At 29.4% G+C, this 18,578-nt stretch overlaps 1 protein-coding gene across 4 annotated transcripts; it reads left to right on the top strand.

Annotated features, from left to right (window-relative positions):
- The first annotated feature begins 832 nt into the window (after positions 1–832).
- On the top strand, positions 833–9,133 carry LOC108722418 (serine/threonine-protein phosphatase 4 regulatory subunit 4). Of its 4 annotated transcripts, none has more exons than XM_018447517.1 (16): positions 833–1,233; positions 3,112–3,362; positions 3,504–3,577; positions 3,880–3,986; positions 4,240–4,469; positions 4,601–4,723; positions 4,813–4,916; positions 5,056–5,247; positions 5,336–5,494; positions 5,570–5,752; positions 5,834–6,280; positions 6,354–6,468; positions 6,808–6,847; positions 6,948–7,021; positions 7,291–7,336; positions 7,587–9,133. In XM_018447517.1, exons 1-16 carry the CDS (start codon positions 1,187–1,189, stop codon positions 9,016–9,018), a joined length of 3,624 nt encoding a protein of 1,207 aa, XP_018303019.1. In that variant the 5' UTR covers positions 833–1,186; the 3' UTR covers positions 9,019–9,133. The 4 variants fall into 4 exon arrangements, with proteins under 4 accessions (XP_018303019.1, XP_018303022.1, XP_018303020.1 ...); XM_018447520.1 differs by having other exon boundaries at positions 8,055–9,133; XM_018447518.1 differs by having other exon boundaries at positions 6,948–6,961.
- The last annotated feature ends 9,445 nt before the right edge of the window (positions 9,134–18,578 follow it).

Consider the following 18,578-nt stretch of genomic DNA (forward strand, 5'->3'; position numbering starts at 1 on the left):
AAATCTCGCGAACATAAGCATGTTTTCAAGGTAGCGGATATTCTTCAATGTAGGTAATGATGTATTTATGCGACAATTTACAATCGATCTGACAAGCATAATTAAATCTCTGTAAATTTGTAAGCAATAATTGAAAGCTTCAGTTTACATCTATGAGCACTTAATATCTTATGATGTGCCACAATTTTACAAGATTTTTAAAGTCTGTCATGCAGGTAAAAAATACTATTCATAAAGTGAATGAAGACAAGAATTATAATGAATAAAGCGCGATTGCTTCAACAATTCTTGTGTTTTAAAATTAGAAATAAGAAAACATTCTAAGCTCTAAATTATAAAAAAAGGAGTCCGTTAATGCAAACAATTGTTATGATAAATAAAGAATTGATAAAAACAAACACTAAAAAAACAGATACATCTATATGCGCGTTTAATAATTATGCAAGTTTTCAAACTGAATGTTTGAACGTCCCTCCTGTAAACAATATAAAACGATTAAGATCGCAACAATCGCAAGACAACGATTGGCGATGATCCTTTCAATGTCACCGCGTTCGGGGAACACTCGGTGCACTCAGTCGATTTGTGCGTAGATTCTTTTTCCCGATGCGTCGGGGCCGGCGCATCGGATTGCCGGATGACGCGATCGTTAAATCATCTTTTGTGTCGCGCCAGCGGGTTACGCAACAGCGCCCTCGGCGTGTAGCGTGTACTAGCCGTGTGCATCCGCGACGGCGCGAGATGCGTCACGACGACGTGCGCGCGTCTTCTCGGCAAATCCAGTTGGTGTTGGTACGTGGGTAACGTGGGTCGTGGGCCGCGTTCGTCGCATATTCGTGCGCACCCAGCCGCAGCAGCGCCCAGCAGCACCAGCAGCGCCCAGTCGTGCTCAGAGCAGCTCGGAGTACCGAGTCTCGGGGACGTTGGGATACCTAATTACGAATGGCATGGTCGCGAATCGGATGTGATCGATAGACGCGGAGATCGGATACCCGTCTCGCTCGCTGTTCAGTTGTCATTCACGTTCTCGCACGCGTGGTCGCGTATTGTGTCATTTGTGTCATGGGAGCGCGTACGCGCGTGTCATTCGCGTGAGGTACATCAAGGTACATCCCCGACCGCGATTGATCGATCCTGCCGCTCTCGCTGGCTGCGACCAAGTCGATGAGTAAGATGCGCCTCGAAAATGCTGCAAGAGGGAGATGAAACCCCGTACGAGATCGCGTCCGATCCGTGAGTATCCGGACGCGTCTTCCCCGTTGCACGGCGTGTCACGTCACCTCGCGTACCGTTGCGTCGCATGAGGTCGATCAAGAGTTCATCCCCTTGCCGGGAATCAAGTTTGTTACCCTTCTCATCCCGCGCGCGCAACTCCTAAAAATAGCCACGCGGTCGTTCAAGGAGCAGCGCACTGTCCTGTCATAGTTAAGCGCGCTAATTATACTCCTTTAAAGACGACGCTCCACGCGCGAGGGATGTCAGGATCGCGAAAGGTTCGCGGAACCTCCAAGAGATTAGGTTAACCATACACATCGAATAGTAGACAATTTTTATTTATTACTTATTGAGTGCTTTCCATTTGGTGACACAAATGTGATACAAGTGTCTATTTTTGTTTTGTTATTCGTTGAATATCAAGAAAATTAGAATGATCCTTATGTCATTTTGAGGGTGTTTTCCAGCTACACAGATGACACAGTGTAACAGTGCATTATTACATCTTTGTTTACCAATTTAAAGATAAAATGTTCACTGTCTTATATGGCTGCGTTCGGAAACGTTGCTCGGATGCCTTCGATGCCTCGGATTCATTATCTGTCCTTGTTCAATATTAAATGTTAAAGTTATCAGAGCGACGTTTATGAAGGCAGCCGATGTATCCCTTGTGATGAAAAGTATCCAGTATAAGACAAGTGTGTTCATTTCATCCTTAACGTTGGCAAACAACAAGAACGTAATGAGTCATTGTATTGCACTGTGTTATCTATGTTTCTTGCTAAATCACTCTTAGTGACACAAGTATCGTTCTATGTTCGTTATTCACTGAATGTCAAGAAAGATAGACCGATGTCTATGTCAACTTATGTTACTAAATGGAAAACATCTGCTATGAGGAGGTACTTCCCGTTTGTAGTATTTCCTAGCAAGACACACAGTGTAAGATAAAGATTTAAATAGACATACTACAAGAATGTAATGATTCACTATATTACATTGTGTCATCTATTAATAAATTCGGTCACTTGCATTACGCTAGATTAGTATATACTAAAAGCAGATATACATGAAATTAACAAAGTTAAATGTAGAAACATATAAACATTTTAAACAATTAAGTACCCAATAATGACATCGTCACATTAGTTAACAGAATATACATGTATTATTTTATTGTCAATGTTGATTATATTATGCCAGTGCATTGAGTTACTATATGTAAAGTAGCCTTTAATGTGCACTAATTCGATGTAGTGCGAGTGACCAAACTCACCATATGTCTCCTACTGAGAAGCACTATAAATTAAAAATTATGGTATTTTTCATTTAGTGACACAAGTTGACACAAATATCAGTCTATCTTTCTTGACATTTAATAAACAACGAATGATACTTGTGTCATTCGTTCAAATCAAATGGAAAGCACCAAGTATCTTGGCGAGCGTATTATACGGTATAGCGAAAGTTAGGCCTAATGGACAGTTTATTACATAAAATTCATTAAATGTTTGAGTTACTTCCAAATATTACTGCATTATCTCCTTGATCGATCACTACCGATCCTCAATACTTTCAGTTTCTCTAAAACAAATAAATAATTCACCAAAATCTATAAACAATTAGAGGCCAAAATCTATAAACAATCAGAATGCTTGGAATTGAACTCAAACAATCTATTATCTTCTAATATGTGTACATATATTTTTGTTTTTAAATTTAAAAAGATATAGTTAAAAAAATAACAGATTTTTTAATTAATTATGTAAATTATCAGCAATATATATTCAAATAATTTTGCATATTCTCTTATAAGTCAGAAGTACAAAGACTACAAACGATAATTTTTTTTTATCATATATGTTATTTCTTAAGAAGATATTGATATTTTTTCAGGAAGGGAGATGAGATTCAGAAACTTAGTGTTATACAAAGTCTACCAAGTCTTTTAGCTACTGATACACAATCATGTATGTCTCGAGTGGTACCTAAGATGCAGCAGTCTCTGGCTACTGCATCAACTGAGTTTCACATAGCAGCATCATCCACATTCAAAACAATTTTAGAGCAGAAGCTTGTCAGCCATAATGTTTTTAGTCAGACATTCCTTCAAAGCATATTAAATTCTTTAGAGAGTCGTGATCCAGGTAAACATATTTATTAATTAATTAAAATAATTATTACTTTTTAGAGAATACAATATTTTATAGTTGAAATTTCAATATTATTTTTATACTGTTTGTCGCTATAATTGTCTCTAACTTCCATTGTATGTGTTAATGTTAAAGTTATCTGTCATGCATGGTTGGAGACCTTACTGGATGTGATAGAATTACTGCCGGTAGAAGTCATAAGAGCACAGGTTTGTACAGGCAAAAAATTGATTTAAAAAATTGATATTTTATATTTTATATTTGATATTTTATTCGAACAGATGAAAAAAGAAAATTTTTCTATTTAATTATTATATATCAACAGAAATTAAATCTAAAAAGAAACTAATATATAAATAAATTACAATCATGTGCATCTGCTAATAAATCTTTAAAAAAATATATTTGTATTATAAATCAATGTTTGAGATATTAAATTGCTGTAAATGTAACAACATAGCACTGCATAGCACTTTTGGATGGATGGTAACAAGAACACTCTCACATACAGATTCTTCCATTGACTATAAGTAAAGGACAATTGTCACAACCTATCTACTCCAGGATAACGTGCAGCAGGTTATTGGGAAAGATTTGTACAAGATTTGATTCTGCAATGTGAGTATATTTAAATACATTTTATTTCATGGTTCTTATATGTAGTAAAATCTTAATGTATAATAATTTATTGAAAGTTTATTCAACAACATTTAACAATACTAAATTATATCATATTAGCCAGACAATTACTTATTATATTTTTGTGATACAAAAAAAATATTAAAACTAAAATATTCTACATAAAATATTTAAATAATTTTTAATTCATTATTTAAAAATTCTAAATAAATAACTATTATTAAAATTTTAGGATACAGAAGGAAGTTCTACCAACAGTGCACTCCCTTTGTCAGGATGTAAGCAGTGAAGTGCGAGCTAATATCTGTTTGCAACTGCGTTTTGTTGCAGAAGGTCTCGGTGCTGAATCTGTAAAACCTGCTTTGCTACCATCTCTTGTAGAATTGGCAAGTGACGAAGAAAGCAGTGTAAGATATGCCTCTGTACAGACAATAGTCTATTTACTACCTCATCTTCAGGAAGGTGAATAATTGTACTTTTAGAACTATTTTTTAGGTTTTAATAAAAAGAACAAAAATTACATAGATACAGTAATATAAATTAAAGACACAAATTAAGCAGTAAAAATTAATTTAAACATAAATTGTCTACAGATACAATAAAAAATATAATAGCCCCACTTGTTAAGAAACTATGTGAAAATGCAGCTAAATCGAATGATAATGTGATATGTGTAATAGCACAAGAATTGGGAAAACTTGTACTTGGCCTAGAAAGTAAGAAACAATCCTTTACATTTATATTGACAGTACGAGCTTAAATAATATTTAAATGACAAAAATATATATGGTATATGTTATTTTAGAATGTTTATCAATGTCAGAGAAAGCATGGTTTATAAAATACTTCCAACAACTTGCACAATTGGGAATACCATCACTGAAGAAAGAGAAACCACATTTTACATTTGTAAGTACATATATATTACAAGCTTTTTATATAAATTAAGTATAGATACACATATGCACACACACACACACACATACACACATATTAAATAATTTTTTTATAGACTCAGTTAATATTAATACAATATTTTGTATTTTAGATTAGCAGCAATCCTACGCAGGATGAACGATATGTTGAATGTAGAAGACATTGTGCATTTAATTTGCCAGCAATGTTCATTTTTGTATCAAGTTCTCCAGAAGATGTAAATGCGATACTTACAACATTTAATGCATTGGCAAGTGATCATTATTATATGGTTCGGAAAACCGTTGCGTGTGGGATTCATGAAGTGAGATTTTTAAATATTACATTCATTGAATATTACACTTATTAAATTTTAGTAACATTTGTATATATAATAAAACAATTATTTGTAGGTGGTAAAGGTTCTAGGACCAAAAAGTACACGGATAAAGGGAAATTTAATAAAATTGCTAAAAGATGATTCCGAGGAAGTGCTTCAAGGTTTAATTCCTCATATAGGATTAACATTGGAATGTTTAGTCGAAAGTCAAACTATTGGAACAGATAAAATGGTAATTTAATTTTATCACGTATATTTTGTAGTTCGGGAGAACTATGTTTTTAAGATATTATATTATTCATTATAGGATTCTTCTTTGATGGAAATAGGTAAAGCTTTGTTAAAGTGTGAAGCTGAAGTTGCAGGCACACACAACTGGAGACTGGCATCATTAATGCATACGCAGCTAGAAATTTTACCTAAATGTTTTCCCAGTGATTTTATATACTCATACTTTATTCCAATGGCTTTCTCCAGAATTTTACATGCAGTAAGTCTAAAATATTTGACTCTCCTTCAAAGCACGCTTTACAGTTTTATTAAACGTGTGGGTTTTATTCTACAATTTTAGCGGCCAATACCAGTACGTTTTGCCGCAGGAACACTTTTTCTTCTTCTCCTACGATATAATATGAAACCTATACAAAGAGCAGAACTGCGTAGTAGAATGTTTACAGATTTAGCTAATAGTTCTGACTGTTATGTGAGAATGATGTTCGTTCGTATGATGGTCGAAGCATTGGAAATCTTTTCTTCTACATATTTCAAGGAACATTTTTTCAATGTTTTATTGACTCTGGCTGAAGATCCGGTAGCTAATATAAGAATGAAAGTAGTATCCTTACTGCCACAGCTGAAAAATCAGTTGTGGATGCCAACCGATAAGAAATTGTTAACATCGTTGGAAACGGTTATAAGACACTTGGTAAACAATGAAAAGGATAGAGACGTACTATTTATTTTAAAAAGTGTTACACAAAAGTTAGACGAAATGGATGTCAAATATGAAGGTCAAAGTGTAAGTAATTTAAGAATATCTAAGTTATATGAAAAATATATATATATTTCTCTGAATACTATTTTTTGTGTAGTTAACAACGAAGCTTACTAGACAAGATGTGGAAGATGCCAAAAAGTTGGAAGAAGAAAAGAAGTTGTCGGGTATAAGTGCAGGAAAATCAACTGGTGGAACTGTAGTAAAGAAAGGTATTATTATACCTATATGTCTATATATTGTTAGTGATGTATGTCTTTATTTGTTAAACATCACTACTGAGCGAAAACATTTATTTTATAGGTAATATATATACGACTGCAGGAAGAGCTAATAATGAAACTTAACTAATTATGAAATTTGGTCATGCTCAATATATATAATATATGTTTTAGTCATAGAATGTATTTTATTTAATTATATACAATTTGTTCGTTATTTAATAGCAATAAGTAGACAGAACTTTTTAACTCTTATATTTAAAAAAATTTTTAATTATTAAAAAATTATTATTAACTAAGAATTTAAATAATAATAATATTTGTTTATAGGTTGGACAAGAGCAGGAACTGATAGTTCTACAAGAGGATTGTAAGTTTAATTTAAATTATATACATCAATTTATTAAACAATAACATAAATTATTGTTAAATGATTATTGTTGTTATCTTCTATTAAATTTATGTTTTAGATCACAGTCAAAAGGTGAGCACTTAATGAAGAATATTGAAGAATTACATGAAATAAAATCGTTACTAATTAAATGTAAGCAATTCATATTATTTAATGGTAACAGAAGTTGAGAAGCGGAAATTCTTATCCAAGTAATCAATCCTGTCGTCTCTTGCAAGTCCAAGCCATTTTCCAAAGTACAAATTTTTAATTTGCGTTAGCGATTGAAGAGAATGATTAATCGAATTTTAATTAATGCTAATCAAAATTAGTTGCAAAAAAGTTTAATAAGACAATTATGTCAACAATAATAAAAATATTAATAAACTTTTAATTGTCTGAACTGAAATAATGTTTTGCAGATGGAACTGCATCCTCGCGTCAAGTAATCGAAAGCTTAAAAACGAGGTAAGGAGAATTTGGTAAAAAAGTATAATTTAAGAGAATATAAAACTAATGCATGTTTAAAAATAACATAATTAGTTTTATAAGCTTAAATTAAAAATTTTGGAATTAATGAATATTATGGATAATTATGTAAATATACTTGGTTACGTTATTTGTTATTTAAAGATTTTTTACTAATATGTGCTAAAATACGAATTAGTGTCTTGTTAACCAATATAATTATAAGTTATATTTGCTTTGTATCTAACAGAATTCAACTAACACATCCATGGGAAAAAATAGGGCATTTCAACTCACATACTAATTCATCGCATTTTAACTTTGTGAATGGATCGTCTAATGATTATGTTACGCCTAAACCGCAATGTAACTGCTCCAAGTTAACAGTATTCCAGGCTCTCTTGACATTGCCGGATGCTTGTGAACAAGAATACGAAAGTGATTCCCAAAGCCGTTCGTATTACGATGCCGATAACGATCACACAAACTTTAGAAAGCATTCAGTTCAAACGAACGAATATAGTCCTTCCACTTTTACAAAATCTTTTTTTCTGTCGCTTGTAAGAGATAATAAACAAGAGCCGCAGCAGCATTCTTTACTAACACGGGATTATTCGCATGAATTTTCTAACATTAGTGGCAATGATAGAGCGCCGAACTTTGCCGCTTTAAAAGCATTAACAAACGCAGCTCACTTTAATTCCTGTTGGGCTTTTAGTTCCATGCCAGAAATATCCATGATGCAGTCAGACGATGAATTCTTGGTAGACACAGGTATCAGAATACCCACTCAATTCTCCATTTCTCAAAGTACATCAAAAATTCCACATTTGCAAGATTTTATCGCTACAAGGAGGCAATTAAATACTACTATTCGGCCTAGACGAAGCAATATGAATTTTGATAAAGGAAAGTTTAAGAGACATTCCTCCGTTGAATACGAAGATTGCATGAAACGTAGGACAAGCGAGAGTGAATCATCGAGAAGCACATCGATTTCAATAGACTACGAAGAGGGCTTGCGACAACGTAACATGATGAAGGAAAATTTGAGCGATCAACACTTGTCTAAGACAGATGCGAGGACTAAAAGATATTCCGCCCCGCAGGGAAGAACTAGATTCGGGTGGGATGCTAATCAAGAGAGATCTTTAGACGAGAAATTTAAAAGAAATTCTTTGATACTGGATAAAGATAAATTAAAATTCACTAACTCTAAATGCACTCTGGATCGAACCAAACGGCATTCCACCAATTTCAGTTTGAAGCTTCCTGATACTAAAGAAACAAAGCAGCTAGTAAAACGTCATAGTCTGGAGGATCATACCACAGTACGTCGTGCTGTAAAAGGATACTTTTCAACTTTGGACGTGAATCATAATCAGGGTCTTAGTAAAATTCCCTTGAGAAATGTTGAATCTCGTAGCAGGACCGCGCCTGCCACCAGAGCATCTAGTCCTGTACATGTAGAAACGCGATTAAGATTTGATATTGAGAATTGTGATGATTCTCAAAGTTCTGCTAATGACAGACATTTGAATAGATTTAGCTCGAGTGACGAAGAGGTCGATAAATTATGTAGGATGCTATTACATTCTCAAACGGCACAGAGTAGTACAGGAATAATACCAAGAAGTAGTAGAGAGAGATATCCTGTTCACTTGTTGATGAAAAAGCTATGAAATGTATAATTCTGTTACGTATCACAATTTCTATGACTCTTCCGCAACTATTTTAGTGATCATATAATGAGCTTTCTATACAGCGTTACATTTAATTAAGAGGTTTAAATATGAGGTCTACTGTGGTCTAATTCAAGATTATAAGATAACAGTTTTTTTTTTTAGTTTCTTTGTTTAAGTCAAGCTTATGATTCAGTATAGATTAGTAAAATTTTATCTTGCGTAAATAAATTCTTTATTATAAAGCATTGCAATCAAACATATAATATTCTCACCATATTCAATATCGATAATATATAATAAAGTCTCAGTATCTATTTCATTTGTTTTTAAACTACATTGTACATACAATATGTACTGTTAATGTTTTGGTTAAATTTAAAATCATAAATATCTTAATATTATTATAATATTATTAATAATTTGTTGAGGTAGAACATTCTTAAGAATCAAATCTTTAAATAAAATTATCTAAAGAATTTGGCATAAGATGACCGTTTTGAGATAATGTGTACAATTTTCAATTGCATATTGGTACTAATGAAATTAAGTTTTACATGTATATATAACGGCCTTAATGTGAATTAGCGTATTTATTTTTAACTTCAATTTTTGCTTTTGATTGTATATATACATATAGGATATATTTATATATTTTTTTGAACAAAACAAGATACAATTTTTTTACATCGTGCCTTTTCTATATAATAGTTTGTATTTTTTACCTAATCTAATGCAAATATTCATAAATTTTTGTTTTATTAAATGGAAATAATCAAATTTTTTTAATGCAGATACTGATGATACTGTTAGAAATATTTTGAGAATTAATGAAATCTTTACATTTTATCTAATTTTTAACTCGAAATTAGATGTAATTACTTACACAAGCAGTATTGTGAAGTATTGATTGACGCAACAAGAGATGCATTTTATTTCATTAGAATATTCATGTCTCGTGTAATATTAATGCCTGTGAAATGGCCCTTTGTACTTAAATGCGAAAAGATAATTATGTTAATTTTAGTTAATTTTATTATCTGTTAAATCAAATTATACTTTGAAAAAATATCTTTATACCTCAAAGAAAGCCATACATTCTGATTTTATATTGAAGATAAAAACATGCACGCTTATTTCAAAAGACTGCTTTTTAGATTCTGCGATTAAAAATCACATAAAATGAAAAAAGAGAGAGCTTTTATTTTACTCAAAATACTGCGTATTCAGTAACGTTGACCTCCATCACGATAAGGCTATAAATTTTAATTGTTAATATTAAAAATGGTTGTTGTTGTGGAACTGGATTATTCTAGAGCTTAAGATAAAATATACTAAATGAAAACAGATTTTCAGTACTCTAAAAGCTAGCCTTAGAGTCTAGTCTGCATAAATATAGTCCATGAAAAGTCTGGAAAGATAGTCATGATTTGAGAAGAGCATATTCGTTTTGTTCTTTTTAATCTATAGTCAAAAAACAAGGAAAGAACAAGGGTAATAGGAGTCAAGCGCGGAAGACGTTGCGCAAATAACACGACTATCGTAGCGTAAAACTTCTTTATTTTACTAAAGCACTTACATGTTTCGGCTCATTTTTGAGCCTTCTTCAGAGACAACTAATAAACTCACATACATAGAATATAACAATTATTAACTAGTCATGGTGATCTTCCTCACCTCGAGAGTATAAATGCCAGAATTAAATCCAGATAAGAATGCAGTAAAAAAAGAAAAAAAAAGGAAAAGAAATTTTGAAATTCTCGAAATAAAGAAAATGTAAAGTCAGTGTCGCTCGTACACCGGAAGAAGTCTGTCGGGCGTTGACTTTAGATCATTTTCAAAATTTCTTTTCTTGATTTTGATTAATTTTTTAACGCTAGTTTTTTAATTACTGTCTCAATAAAGACCAATTAAATCAATAAGAGACTAACTGTGTTTGACACTGACTGGCCAACTTATCAGAAACCGGTTTTTGAATTATTAAGAGTAATGTTTGCGATGCGGTATCTTGTGATCAGGGTGAGCTTCCTAACCATCGGAATAAATAATTAGAATTTCAAAATTTTTTGATACATTAGTTTTACATTTTCTTTATTTCGAGAATTTCAAAATTTCTTTTCCTTTTTTTTTTCTTTTTTTACTGCATTCTTATCTGGATTTAATTCTGGCATTTATACTCTCGAGGTGAGGAAGATCACCATGACTAGTTAATAATTGTTATATTCTATGTATGTGAGTTTATTAGTTGTCTCTGAAGAAGGCTCAAAAATGAGCCGAAACATGTAAGCGCTTTAGTAAAATAAAGAAGTTTTACGCTACGATAGTCGTGTTATTTGCGCAACGTCTCCCGCGCTTGACTCCTATTGCCCTTGTTCTTTCCTTGTTTTTTGATTTATAAGGAGTCTTAGTCAGGTTGATTTATTATACGTTATTAATCTATAGTTTTTATATATATGTTCGCCTTAGTATAATTATTATTTTTAGCGATTATTTAATATTAATCCTTTACGTTAATTATTTACACGTAAGGTTGACCAAAGAGGATAAGCGGTATGACGTATTAATAAAAAAGAAATTATCTTTGTACAAATCATGATCATGTGTTAATATTTAAGAAAAAAAGTTTAATATTAATACATTAATTTATATTAGCTAGGAAAAATGGAAGTAAGAGTAAGATATTAATAATTTACACAGTTTGAAAGTAATGAATTGTTTAAATTCAGTTTGATTCTGTTTGTACAAACCTCAAGTCATGACTGTATTTTCCAAGAGTACATACATGCGTACGTACATACGTGCGTACTTAGAGTATTCCATTAAAAAGTAAATATTTTTTAAATAATGTAAAAACATACCGTTCTGTTTCTTTTAATTACGTGATTTGTAAGGATCTTTTTAAAAACAAAAAAAAAGATACGCATTAATGAAACAAGTATTATATTAATATTATCTCCGAGTTGTAATTTTTTTGCACATAAACGTTTTCTGTGCATAAATATCTCGGATACAAGTCATTAATTTTGATGAAGATAGGTAAATTTTATATTTTTATTCCTTGTTTTGCGTTTCTTAAGAAAGGTTCTTAGTCGAAAATTTAAGAGAATAGAAAATATATTTACGTTTTTAATAATTTACATTCACATTTGTACGAATTATGAAAATTTATGTTTTTATCATAACTTCTTGCAAAAAGGATGTATATATGTGTAAATTTAATGTAGCATTTAAAACATTTTTAATTTTTCTTAGCTATTACTATGTTGCCAGTTTTATTTCTTTAAATAGGTTTAATTTTCGTAAAAATATATAAAGTAGTTCCAACGTTAAATTAATAAGAAAAATTAAAAGTTTATTTTAAAATTAAAAGTTGATTGTTTACAGGAAACAATCTCTCGATATTGAATCTTAATATATTGTAATTGCGATTTCCAGATATATTTAATCACGAAAATACATGAAATATTTTTTGAGCCAGAAAGAGGAAGAAAGAGAGCAAATCATTAGTAATATGTAATGTGTGATGTACAAAGTTTTGAAGACGTGTGTATTTGTATATATAAAATATCTTAAAAAAGGTACATATAAAATTATTATTGCAGGATTTGACGTCAAAATTGGGATTTAATAATTAAGTTTGTAGTAATTGTAATAATAATTACTTCTCGTTTGATTTTACAAGTAAATTTGCAAATTATTTTTTTGGATATATAAATGATAATAGATAACTATTCCTCTTTTAAATGTTTCTTAAATAACAGTCAACACTTTAGTTAATGATTTGTTTAACATAAAATATTTCAATTTTGTAATTTTAAAGAATTTGATGTTCTCTCTTCAAGAAAATTTGTAATCACTTATACCTTTCTTATATATTTTGTATACATACATATATATATATGTTTATATATATATATATACACATTGTATTATGTGAGCTTTACAACGCAAGTGCCATTAATTTTATTAATTAATTTAGAGCAATCTCGGTTATACATATTATGGAAAAGCAAAACATGCGTATTTAAAAGTTCAATTTTGCTTATTTTGTTTCGTTAATATATTTAATAATGTAGTAATAAGAATTTACATTTTAGGATTATTCTAGTGACACATTTGTTTTATTATGTGCTATATAATTTCTGTTGTATGTATGTACATCATCATAAGACTTTTTCGTTTTCGATTATATTTTTTTTATTATTTTTTGTGAATTTTTATGTGCAAATATAAAGTAGTTGCAAAATTATCATCATATGCAAGATTTATTATATTCTAATTTTCATTTAATTCGCATTCGTACAAATATTACAAGATATATAAATAAATTATATAATAATAAAGTGCCGAAAATATTTGAAATAAACATTACTTTTTTGAAGCGAATTATTTTGATATTATACACATATATTATATCTTATGGCCATAAAAAAGTTGAATAATTTTGATAAATCATCAACAATATACTACGTCTTTTCTGCACAACTAAGTAGCGACAGCTTATAACGTGATTCAGTTTCAATAATAGAAGACACAACATGTAATATCGACGATTATATAGAACATCAATGTAATAATCGATGTTATAACCGATAATAGCGCGTATATGTATTCTCTCATATACTTAACATATTTTTCCAGTCCAGTTTGCGCTCTGGTTCCTTATCCGGTCTATTTATACGCGAAGACAACGCATTTGCTATTAAGAAAAAAATGTTAATCGATCTAAGAGAAACTTACAATTTAGACAGATTCGCATGATATAAGATCATCAAAATGTGTATAAGTACATATTTTGTCTTCAACTTGCTGAAATGCTATTATTTATTTTTGTACAAAGATGTGAAGTTACAGATTATAACGTTTATGCCAGAAAACAAAGAGAAGCATAAGTAGCAAAAGTTTACGCACTGTTAAATTGTTTCTGTACAAATAAGAGTAATTTATTTAAAAATGTAATACGCGTTCATTACACACACATACATATTATTTTAATATGCTTATACACATATATTTAGATAAATAAGCGCGACATTTTCTCTAATTAACCATGTAAATTGTTTTATTTCAAGCGTTGTGCATTAGAAAAGATAAAACTGTGATGACAAAAAGTTATTTAATAAAAGGAGAATTATTCATGTTATATTAACGAACATACGGAATCGAATATTTGTGAAACGATATTTTTATTACTCATACTACTCTTATAAAAATAAGAATAATTAAAATTGTATTTTTGTGAAGTATATCTGTAATAAAAATATAGTTAATGTTGGAGAAATAAAGGTTGGAGCTATATAGATTAATATTTGTCAATGTTACCGTGATGAATACTATATCATTAATAAAGTAAAACGTATTGTTGAATATCAAATTTACAAAATGTTTATTCATTTACACTTTTATGAAAGATTTATTTTCTTACAAACGGTTTCTTCAACTGTAGCTTTTTTATCTTTAATTTTTATCATTTTATCATCGATAAAGTATAGAAATTCTCGGTTAAAGACACATTATCAATTGTCACAAAACATCCAATAATAAATATTTTAACAATTGACTTATCAAACAGTTTTATAATCGTGATTTATTACGCTACATATTTCATAAATTTAAGCATGTTTTTTTATAATCTAACAAAATGTATTCCTGTGAAATTTTTTTCATAATTATCGCCTTTTGCCATAATTATCACTTCTTGATTATAAATAACAAAATTTATTAATGAAATTTTACAAATTAATAAAATTTAAGAGTTCGTTTGCGTCCAATAAAGATAGAATGATACATCATTTTAACATCGTATCCGTTGCACTAATAGATTAATAATCTTATCAATATAAAGATATTCCGCGGAATTGTTCAGTATCGCACGTTGATGTGCAAAGCTTCGTTTTCTAAATTAATCGGTATATAATAAAAAAAATTTCTAAAATTGTTTATTGTTGAATCCTCTGTAGAAATACAAAAGAAAAATTAAAGCGTAGTAAACGTTACTTTTAAAAAATTTCATAAAATCATTCATCTTTTCAAATTGATATTTAATAATTACTTTAATAACGTCAATCGTTAAATTTTGTTGCAAAAGGTGTAAAAAAACATAATATATTTTGGATATTGTTTTGAAAGAAAGAAGTCACTTGCGAACCTTTCAGTTTTTTTCATCACTGGTTTACATTATTTAATATATTCTAATGTCTGTCTAGATAGGTTGCGGAAATAACAAGAGCATTAAGTCATTTTTAAGTTCTTTATTTCTTCTACTTTCTTAGTAAATCAATGATTTCAGCTACTACAAACTGTACGAGTTTTAATAATTTATTTACGGTGTACTATAATAATTTAATTAATTCATTTGACCTCTCCTCCGCTTATCTTCTTATCATGATTACAAAAGTTCGAAGTAAATAACCTTCTTCGTGAAATGCATTCGACGATTTAATACGTAAGCTCCGTTACTTATTATACTTTATTACTCTTCTTACGATCTGACGAGATGGCCTAGTGATACATACACACAATTTCATTTATAATGATTTCAGAAAATAAGATGGCTTTTATATACTTTTCAATCTCTCGATAACAGAGTTAAAGTCTCACCAGTCATCTGAAAGTGTTTTAGAATACAATACCTGTTCTACATATTATACCATGAATCTTTTTCTATATAAGATATAAGTAAAAAGTGTATACAAATAGCAATTAATAAAATTTATTTTAACGTTTTAGAACATCCACATTTATATGGATCTGTTTTCCTTCCCAATAACAAGCACTTTTTGAACATTGTCTTTATTTCGTTGTAAATAATTTAAAAAATAATATCTAAATTACCTATGTGTTTCGCAAAGAAAAACAAGTCACGTAAAATTTTGCTATTAGTATACACCTTTTTAAGACTTTGTATCATATAAAAGGAGAAAAATTAGTTTTTGATGGACGATTCTTCTTTCTCTTATATAAAATTTCTTTAAATATTATCTCATTTCTTTTTCATAAAACGGACATGCAATGCGACAACACCAACAGGTGTTGACACTTCCTTCGTATTATTAAAACACGAAGCAAATTTTATTGTAGAACAGATTGCCAGAAGAAATAGATTTTGTTCGCTTTTCGATTGTGATTCTATTATCTAATCTCTCTTTATCTAATTATAAATATACATTCCTGCAGGCCAAACAAGATTGTTTAAAATAACTAATTTTTCAGATATAAAAAGTTGGCGATTAAACATGGAACAATTTGAATTAGCTCTTAAACAATAATTAAAAACAGCTCTTTTCATCACCAAGAACATACGAAATAAAAAGCAGCCAGTCTTAATTTCTGACATTTATGTACTGTTATAAGTGATAAAGCGCGATATGAGACATGAACGAAAATAACAAAATTAAAAATATACGAAGTGTCTTCTATATCATAGATATACAATTTCAAAACTGTATATTCTTAAATCGAATTGAGTGCTTATTCCAATACATTATAAAATGTACTCACAGAGTAACTAAATCGCTATTATTTTAATTATTTATAAAATTGTTTGAAGATATTTTGAGCGCATTTCGTCGTGATACATGGTATGTACAATTGAAATTCGCTTTACGATGTCTACATTCTCGAATCACAAAATAAAAGATTTAATATGCTAAGGCTACACAAAAATTATGTACAACGATTATGAATAGAGCATTGATAATAACCCTTTGAAACTTATTTCTAGTTTTTGTATATATATATATATATGTATTGTATATGTATATACATATTGACTAATTATATATATATATATAATTATATATAATTAATTAATATGCATTATTCGTAAATTCTTAGATATGGTTTTTTGAGCTTAAAAGCTAGCACATGTAATTTATTTTATAAATATTCATGTAAAATATTTTATAAGTATACTTGACGTGTTTATTTTAAATAAAACTACGAAACGCACATAAGACAAAAACATCAATAAAAATGTTGCAATTTTTTAGTATCGTATAATCAAGATAGATTTGTGATAAGAGAGAGAGAAAGAGAGAATAGAATAATAAAATTCATTCAATATATAGGAAATAGGATTACTGAGAGTTGGCGCGAAATTTAGTTAATAATATCGCTTATTTAAAAAAGAATAATAGTTCGACTCAACTTAAGCATCTGCTCTTATTATACTATTACTCTTGAAAGTTATTATATATATCAATATAAAATATGACAATATTCTCTCCATTTTCGTTAAGATTAACGAATATTTGGTCCATAATTCTTTCAAACTAAAAAATAATCCTACGAATGAAATAAATCAGTAGACATGTGCTTACTTTTTAAGCTATGTATAATATACAATTTCTTTGCAGTAAAAATATATAATGACTACAATACAGTACTTGATTCCTGACTAGCATGTATTTATATGAGTGACTTTCTACTTCACATGTATGATACTTAAGACAGAAAAATATTTAAGTTAATTGATCATTAATTTAAAATTTTTAAATAATATAAATTTGACTTTAACTTATATGTATATACATATATATTAATACACGAATGATATTTAAAAAATCTATAGGAAACTAACAAGGAAGAGAAAAGAAATAAAATCAGTCATGTAATAAAATTACACATATAAAAAAATTTCACACTCTCAATACATTTTCCTGCTCAAATGCATGCAATTTCACTTTTGTTTTATGTACTTATATGTGTGCACGCGAACGCATACATACAGATTATGGTATATAATGATTTTCTACCTTATAAATTTTTTTGAAGATATTACAATTTATGAATTTCCTGGGGACATAAAATCCAGATAAAGAGGAATATAAATTCAATTGTTTTATGTATCATTATATTTGCGTGAAATATCTATCCGATATACGCAAACTTCGTTTTAATTTAATGTGTCTTAATATCACTTTCTATAAATCGCTTTTGTATACAGTATTTCATTAAGGCTTCTACTCTATTTGATGCAGTTATTGTATAATTTCAGCTATTGTATAATTTCTATACACTTTAAGCAAAAAAAAAGAGCAAAAGAAAATATTTTTATTTGCATGTTTAAGAGATAATAATACTAATTTTTTTGCGAAATGCTCAATAGACAGAAGAACTAAAAATTTTACAAATGATCATTTCCAATTGTGCATAGGCCTGTACATATAAATTATACATTCTAGCACTGTAGATATTTCCTACCACTCATTATCCCACTATTTCTCAGTCTTGTAATAATACTACTCTTTAATACTTTTATAATTTATATAAAATCAGTTGCACGTATATCTTTACACATTGTGAAAGAACATTATATGTCAATCTAAATTAATGCATATTGCAATAGACTTTACGGATTTAATGCTAACAGTGTATTGTATATAGAACACAAGCGGATAAAGTTTTAAGAGTAAAAAATATTCTCTCGTGTACAAAATAATGATGTATTAAAGTTTGGCCTAATTTGAATAGAAAAACAATTCCATATGTTAGTTAAGGAATGATATAACAAGATATGATAAGAATGCAACAGCAAGACAACTTTGCATCACATAAAA

This window comes from Mycetomoellerius zeteki, unplaced genomic scaffold, assembly GCF_001594055.1.
Source record: "Mycetomoellerius zeteki isolate Tzet28-1 unplaced genomic scaffold, Tzet1.0 scaffold202, whole genome shotgun sequence".
Classification (NCBI taxonomy): domain Eukaryota; kingdom Metazoa; phylum Arthropoda; class Insecta; order Hymenoptera; family Formicidae; genus Mycetomoellerius; species Mycetomoellerius zeteki.